The sequence below is a fragment of the Aspergillus thermomutatus genome (assembly GCF_002237265.1).
Source record: "Aspergillus thermomutatus strain HMR AF 39 chromosome Unknown NODE_471, whole genome shotgun sequence".
Classification (NCBI taxonomy): Eukaryota; Fungi; Ascomycota; class Eurotiomycetes; order Eurotiales; family Aspergillaceae; genus Aspergillus; species Aspergillus thermomutatus.
This window is the reverse complement of record NW_020798521.1, coordinates 62-7,442: the sequence shown is the minus strand read 5'-3', so window position 1 is coordinate 7,442 and position 7,381 is coordinate 62. Positions and strand designations below refer to the sequence as shown.

General features: G+C 44.4%; 3 protein-coding genes across 3 annotated transcripts; all 3 read right to left on the bottom strand.

Annotated features, from left to right (window-relative positions):
- Positions 1-388: 388 nt before the first annotated feature.
- Positions 389-1,027, bottom strand: CDV56_101178 (uncharacterized protein; the record flags this gene model as incomplete). The annotated part of the gene is made up of 1 exon (XM_026754797.1): positions 389-1,027. One exon carries the CDS (start codon positions 1,025-1,027, stop codon positions 389-391), a length of 639 nt encoding a protein of 212 aa, XP_026609594.1.
- A 1,619-nt stretch (positions 1,028-2,646) lies between these two features.
- CDV56_100792 (glycoside hydrolase family 71 protein) lies at positions 2,647-3,639 on the bottom strand (the record flags this gene model as incomplete). The annotated part of the gene is made up of 2 exons (XM_026754411.1): positions 2,647-3,105; positions 3,154-3,639. 2 exons carry the CDS (start codon positions 3,637-3,639, stop codon positions 2,647-2,649), a joined length of 945 nt encoding a protein of 314 aa, XP_026609593.1.
- Positions 3,640-4,936: 1,297 nt separating this feature from the next.
- Positions 4,937-5,564, bottom strand: CHIB1_1 (Endochitinase B1; the record flags this gene model as incomplete). The annotated part of the gene is made up of 2 exons (XM_026754096.1): positions 4,937-5,424; positions 5,495-5,564. Coding segments are annotated over 2 exons (558 nt in total), but the record flags the coding sequence as incomplete, so codon positions are not given.
- Positions 5,565-7,381: the final 1,817 nt, after the last annotated feature.

The following is a 7,381-nucleotide window of genomic DNA, read 5'->3' as shown; positions in this document are numbered from 1 at the left end:
GAAGGCGCAAAGCTGTTTTACGCATGCGGGACTATCCTGAAATACGCTGCTGGTACTCAGCGCTTATATTGCCGACCATTCCTGATTTAGGGTTTCTTATAAAGAATTTGTTCGGTTTAGCTGGAGGACCTCATGAAAAGAGTATGCGAACATCTGCCAGGATGTCGCCTCAAAGGCACACTTCACCTTCGAATGGCACGACATCTCGAGCCCCGGAAGCATAAAGTGATGTGTCTATGTCATATTTTCGATAACTCTAGAGACCTATCACAGATTAACATTCCTACATAGTCTTAAAAGCAAGTATTTTCAGTGTTACTTTCACAGGGACTCATATCGTGTCGGTCAAGGATGTCTGCGAAGAGCAAAAGGACGTATAAGATGGGAACTATTCAAAAGTGTCAACCCGGACAAACTCTCCCTCATAAGTGAAAACTTCCATGGCATCAACGTCGAATGTCAGATTGATATCGCTCTTTTGCTGAGCTGTAAAGAGACCTGTCGAGTTCGACTGCAACGCCAGAGTAACAACGCCCAGAACATCATCCTTCAGCGAGATTTCCAACTGACTGTCTGCTGTAGAGAAATTTGGATCGATCTGGGACATCTCCTTAGAGTGATGAAAGACTCTGTGAATTGGCGCAAGCTGGAATATGAGTCTCGACTGGGCAACGCCGCTGAGTGAAGAGCCTTTGGGAAAGAATGAGTCAAATATGACGGATTCCGACGCACTCTTTCCCGACACAAGGATAATCCTTGCTGTGCTGGTCATGGACAGGCAAGTGCCTACCTGTCGATGATCTATGTCCCGAGAAGAATAGAGACTCTTTTGTCTTTCAATAGGAAAGTCCTCCGGTAGGGTCATCGATAGCTGACCCAGGAGGGGAAGATTGATAATGAGTCCCTCTGAAGGAGTCTGCGTCTTGATTGAAGAAGAGAACAGTTCCCTCAGCAGCATTTGCGCGTCTCTAACCGATGCTGCGGGTTTCTCAGACGGTAAGGGTTTGACCGAGTACTCCATGAGCATGACTCTATATTAGACTGGCTGAGCCAATACTCTGCATATTGTATTGACAAGCTCCGGTTGCAGATCTCCTTTCACGATCTTGTCAGAGACTTTCTAAACTTTGAGCTCACGAATGACGCTGTCCTTGAATCCGGCATCATTTCTATCTTGGAAAATTACGGCAGCTAAAATATTGATTTACCCACTAGTCTTGCAGTCAATCGGATGAAAACAAGTATAACTACTGAAATGATGGGAACATATAATGGGCGATCGGTGTTTCTCCAGTTGCGACAGTGACAGGAAGGTTTCCTGCAAAGCAGTGATTGTTCTTATTTTGTAAGGCGTTAATTAGCAATGTACCTCTCGGTGCCAAAAGCAAGGGATGAAGGCATCCAAGTCTCCTCATAAAAGGTTACAGAGTTGGCAGCTTGCCACGTTACAGTATTATGTATTTAGATGAGTAGAAAAACGGTCTGGAAGGCTGCAAACTCTCTTTACTAGAAGGCTGCAATGAACGGTGGAGCGTATGGGGAAGGATGAGATCGTCGGGACCAGGATCCGGACGCCGGACTTGTTCCCACTGCGTGATTTTGTTCTCGTTATTCGTCCAGGAATCGAAGTGGCTGTCAGTTGACTGGTACGGAAAACAGGACTACGAACTGTTAGCGACCAAGGTCCAGTAATGGACGACCGATGTCTTGTCAATTTGTCACGCGAACAACGTGGGCCTGAAATTAAGAAGCTAACTGCAGTGGGATTTCTTGTCGACAGTTCGCGCGTTGGGATTGGCGGATGCGGCTTGGCTTTCTATACGAATTGAGAATATCAGATCTCTCGAAGACTCCATAGAGAAGATCATGGAAGGTCTTCTCATCTGCACCGCGTACCAGATGTCTTTGGAAGCCAACCACCACTTACCGAATCTACGCGGTTGGTCAAATTCGGTCAAGACATGTCCCAGCCTGCGGCGCGCGCCCATTTACTTCTAAATACGCACTATTGCTCATCTGAGCCGGCTAGATGGGCGCGCGATTAACAGCTGTGGTTCCACTAATGGCTGTGCTTGTGCTTTTTCAGAATCAGCTCTTTCACGTCAACTGGCTCTTTTGATAACGAACCTACACTAGGGCCACTGCTGTGGCCGCAGCCCGTCCTGTCTCTGCAAGAGTATAAGCGATCTCCATATAGTTATCTAAGACAACAACTGACTCTCCACATAATGCAACTTATGGCTCATAGATGCTTGCCTGTAGGAGGAATCAAGCATGGTCAGCTGGGCATGTACTTATTTAGAACTCCATGCAGGCAGCCAAACAATTCGTTAGACATGATCAGAGTTGATGGAAGTTTCACCAGGACGCTGAGCTTGAGCCACCATACCTAGTCTTCTAGCACTGATACAGAGCGATTGGCTCATAAGCTCGGGCCGAGTGATTGAGTTAGCCGGGCGACTGGACACTGCCCACCCAGGCATTCCAATTCTGAACATCATTGGGACAGCTCCCAGAAATTGCCTTGCCTCTCAATGTTAAGATTCTGTTGCCTTCTCTCCACAAAGTCACTTCTACATCCCCCGTCGCCCCATCGAATGGCGCGCTCCCGTGATAGATGCCCTGACCACTAGGTGGTTTGTTTCTCTAAGTCCTGGTTTGCGTGGCGCTACCGATAATTACTTCAGCCGTGGCATATTCCGTGAGTAAGGCGGAGTAAAAAATGCGATCAGCCATGATGTCTAGAGGGCTGAATTCAAATTGCGCATGACTATGCGTATTTGCCGAAGTTCCACCAGTACCGCAGGCAGCTCCCGGTGTTGTGCGATACCATACTACCAACAACTCCTGTTTCACTGCAGCATGGCCATTCTTATAAGTACTGATAATGAATGGCAGTAGGGTCCGCCATCCATCATGCGGCATGTCCTCCGCGTAATTGAATGGAGCCTTGCCGGTTCTGAATAGTTCATACCTGCCTTCGTGAAGCGGTCCGATATAGTGGGATTCACCGTAGTCATTCCATGAAATGATTTCCATGAATTCTGGGCGGACAGACAAGACCTCTTGCCAGCGATCATGCCAGAGGTCGTCCCCGCGCCAAAGCTAGTTCTTGTCGTACCCGGGCAAATTGGTATAGAACCATGGAGATACCGGCATCATATAGGCCAGACCCCCCGATTCGTTAAGGAGTTTTAGATAGGATACGTCCACCTGCGTGTTCATATCTTGCGGACCCGAGGGCCAGGCAGCCCAGCTAAAGAGCCCATCCACAATTCCGTAGCCCTTCTCCAACGCTGCCTTGGCTCCCAGTGAGGACCAGTCGGGAATAAAGAAGCAATCTGTGCTGGCTTTGATATTTCTCCACTCCTCTGTGTTCTCTGAGCCCTCGAAGGTGGATGCTAACGGACGGCCATTGTTCCAATAGTGAGCCTCATTCACTCCATATCTCAATAACAACTCAGTCACGTCATGTTGGTTCCATGGCCCGCGGGCGACATAGTCAAAGGAAAAGAAAATCTTGAACCCCGCGCTCTGGGCCGCTTCGAAAGCCAGTTGTATTGATTGAGCGTTAATCGCGTCCCCTGCCGCGATATTCAATGTGAAGGCGTCTATCTGGGCATCTTGGGCCAATCTCATGTGATTTGCCCAATTGGTACTTGTGAAGTTAGCCGAGTTGGATAGCTAGGACGTGGTCAGAAATAGGGGATGAGGATTTTAGGAGCGGTACGCACTAAAAAGTGGGCGAAGACAGCAGAGGCGTGCCCTCTCCCTGTGATTAGGACAATTGATAAGAAGACACTGAAGTACATCGCACAGAAGGCAGGGGTGCGCAAAATTGTCTCGCTAGGACGGAACGATAGTAGTGTAATTCTTAGGAGGTTATGGCCTGACGGCTGATGTAGTCCTTCCACGTAGTCTGCTATACGGCAGTCACTGCACGGGTGTTACTACTTAATGCTCTTTCTTTTTCTACCTTTCCATTGCACACGATTAGCCTCATTGAATTTGTTCTATTTCATTTCTGTGCAACGTGGGAATTTCGCTCCGTAGAAATGTCTTACATTGACCTTATTTAGCGTGCAATGAGAAGGATTCTACCAGAGTATATCACTGCAGAGAAAGCAGAGGTATCTAGCAATAATCATCACCCCTGGGAGCCCGGACAGGACACGCTCAACCCGTATCAGGGTTAAACAACACCAGTGAGCCGGCTGTTTAGCTTTCCCAGAAAGTCCTATGCTGATGGTTGCTCTTGAGTTTTCTTAGCTAAAGTAATCACGCATTTCAGAAAGGCTTGTGAAGACAAGGAGTAAATTGCCTCTGGCACGGCTTAATGACGAACTTTAATCCTTTTATTGTTGAATGGCGTAAAGTTTAGTGAACGCACAACTTCAGCTAAACTGCCAGGTCAATCATCTCCTGGCATTCATCGGAATGAGTTATTACTGTTGTGTAGAAGTCTATAACACTATTGCACAATAGAGAGCACTTAAATACTAGATTCAAAAGGGAAATTTTCCAAGCTATGGTAATGCCCCCGTCAAGCTAATGAAGTTAGAAGCCAGTCGTTCTCTGTCTTCCATGAGAGTCGGGCGCCAGGTACTTAAATGTGTTAACGCACTACTGATCACTATATATACCGCCCCTCTAATATAGATCTAAGTAGAGCTCTGTCTGCGATGAAGGTTGCTTTGTCTTGCTTGTTCCCTTTTCTGCTTGATCTTTAATTGTTACTAGTCTTGCATTCCCCCCTGTATATTGTCGTATTGGGAAAGAGGGTAATCCAGCTGATTCTATTTTTGCTCAAAAGTGTCAGCGCCCCCGAGTGTTTCAACGACCTTGCGAATCTGTCAGCGCCATCAAGTAGAGAGAAGGTAGAGCATACTGTCGTTATTAAACTATCATTTCCTGACTTGTCCGCACTGCTCTCCCACTACATGGCACCTCCGAGCCCGTTTAGCCTGATGTATTCCGCTTTGAACTCTGTAACCAGAGGGTTATCGTAGCTGATAAAGGTCCGCTCTGAATCGTAACTGTAGCTGGCTATTATATTGGCGTCTGTGTGTTCTTCGGCCCCTGGCCGCGGCAGCGCCTTATAGTCCCAGACACCATCCTCCCAGCTACCTTCTCCTATGCCAGAAAAGGGTTTGCCAGGTCCCAAAGTATTCACGAACGCCCGGCCATAAAGAGGCATACCCAGAACAATTTTGCTCGCTATCACTCCTCCATTAAGATAGCTGTCGATTGCCTCTTGGGTATTAAATGGCGTGGACTGCTGGTTAGAGCTACTCTTGAATATATTTGCCTGATGCCCAGTGTACTCCGAAAAGGTACCTCCTGCGTAGTCGTAAGTCATAAGATTCCAGAAGTCCAAATAGGGGTCCATGTCTCTAAGATGAAGAGTACTGATCTTTTGCGGATCTAGATATGGGTTAGGAAGCGCTCCGTGCTATCCATGCCATATCACTGTCGGAACCGTCTTGTCACCTACCAGCGGGGGACGCCACTGTAAGAAGGAACTTTGCCCCAGCAGCATGCTTCGCGCCATAATTGTCAAGTGCCTAGTTAAAAATTAAACCGGCCTCTGTGAGTTGCGCGGGAGGAGAAAGGAGGAGAAACGTACGGCCCTTAGTTCTTGTAAAAGTAGAACAAAATCACTCGCCTCTCTATCATTTTTAGGATACTACAGTGGAATCCTTCCATTAGTCCACGTAACGCGGAAAGGAGAGAGCGGTATAACTTGCTTCCCAATCAATATCTAGCCCATCCAGCCCCAGATCCTGGAGCAGCTTCACGGAGCTCTGAGCGAATGTTTTCCGCCCTGCGTCTGTGGCGGCTGGTATAGCAAAATTTTGAGAATATGTCCATCCCCCAATGGATAGAAGCACTTTAAGATTTCGGTTTCTTTTTTTCAACAAATTAGGTTTAGAATATAGTTAGCCATTTATTATCTAGTATAATATAAATCTTATAGAATATAATAATAATATCTAGCTTAGTAAACTACTTTATCTTTATAATATATTCTAATATCTTATTAATTAATAGTAGGAGATAGTAATCTTTTTTTATAATAATATTTAATATTTAGTAATTAATATAGAAATATAAGCCTCTATCTAGTTTATATATAAGTAGTATAGGGGCTATAGCTAATAAGCTACTAATATATATAAAATTCTTCTTTAGCAGCTCTATAAATATCTTATATAGTATAAGTAGCTCCTTATATAATATACTATATAATAGGCCCTATAGTAGCTTAGCTTTCTTACTATCTAGACCCTTAAGTAGTTTAATATAGTAGTCTACCCCTAGCTAGTATAATAGTAGCTTATTAACTTATTTATAGCTAAAAACCTCTAGATACTTATAATAATATATAGATAGCTTAATCTTAAGATTAATATACTACTTTACTTATAAGACCTTCCAGAGATACGCTGTTGCGTGTCAGGTAAAGGAAGAACCACTTCATCATCAGACGGAATAAGTTCCTGGCCCTCTTGCTCCCCATTAGATACCATACTCCTTCGTCTCTTGCCCTGAGCACGCTTAGATAGCTGCTGAGTAGCCGGTCGGTCTATACTAATCTCCAGGTCATCATCTTCTTCATTATCACTGATGGGTTTTTTAGGCTACCTAACAGATCACCCGGAACATGTTCCGGAACAGGCCCATAATATCCAGAAAGCCCAGTTTTCTTCGATATTCTTCTAAGTTCGAGCTTTTCTATAGAATAACATTGTCGCCAGGTATAGGAGATCCTTCTTCCTACCATCTCTTCTTCTCAGTTATCTTAGTCTTAGCTCGGTAATGAATAATATCACCTTTCTCACTATCCGTCTCTCCCTTAGGTGAACTGGCGTCCACCTTAGACACGACCTAACATTCGACATCCTACATGCAGTATGGCTTGACCTGCTCCTGGAGCGTTATGAAGTATCCCTTATACAATAGTTTTATAGTAAAATAAAGGGTGTAAGTGACTAATAAAAATGTTTTTCTACTTAATAGAAGTCGAATGATTAGATTAATACTAAACCCTGATTAATAGATAGTATATTGAAAGAAAGAAGTAATTTAATATAGTCTGATTAAGATACACCTACTATACTCTGTAGTTTAAATATACTTCCACAGTCATAAAGAGTACCTTTATGGATGTAGCTTATTAACCACCACAACACGATAATATTATCTTAAGACTGAGATAATAGATGATTACCAGTGTTGATTTATTAAGAGACAGCTGAAATACTTAAAATTTCGTATGTTTAAGGATTATATATCAATCTAAACCACAGAGGTGACTGGAACGGGTGTAAATAACAGTATTTTATTTAAGTTAGTCAGCAGAATTATGCATCTTGGAATG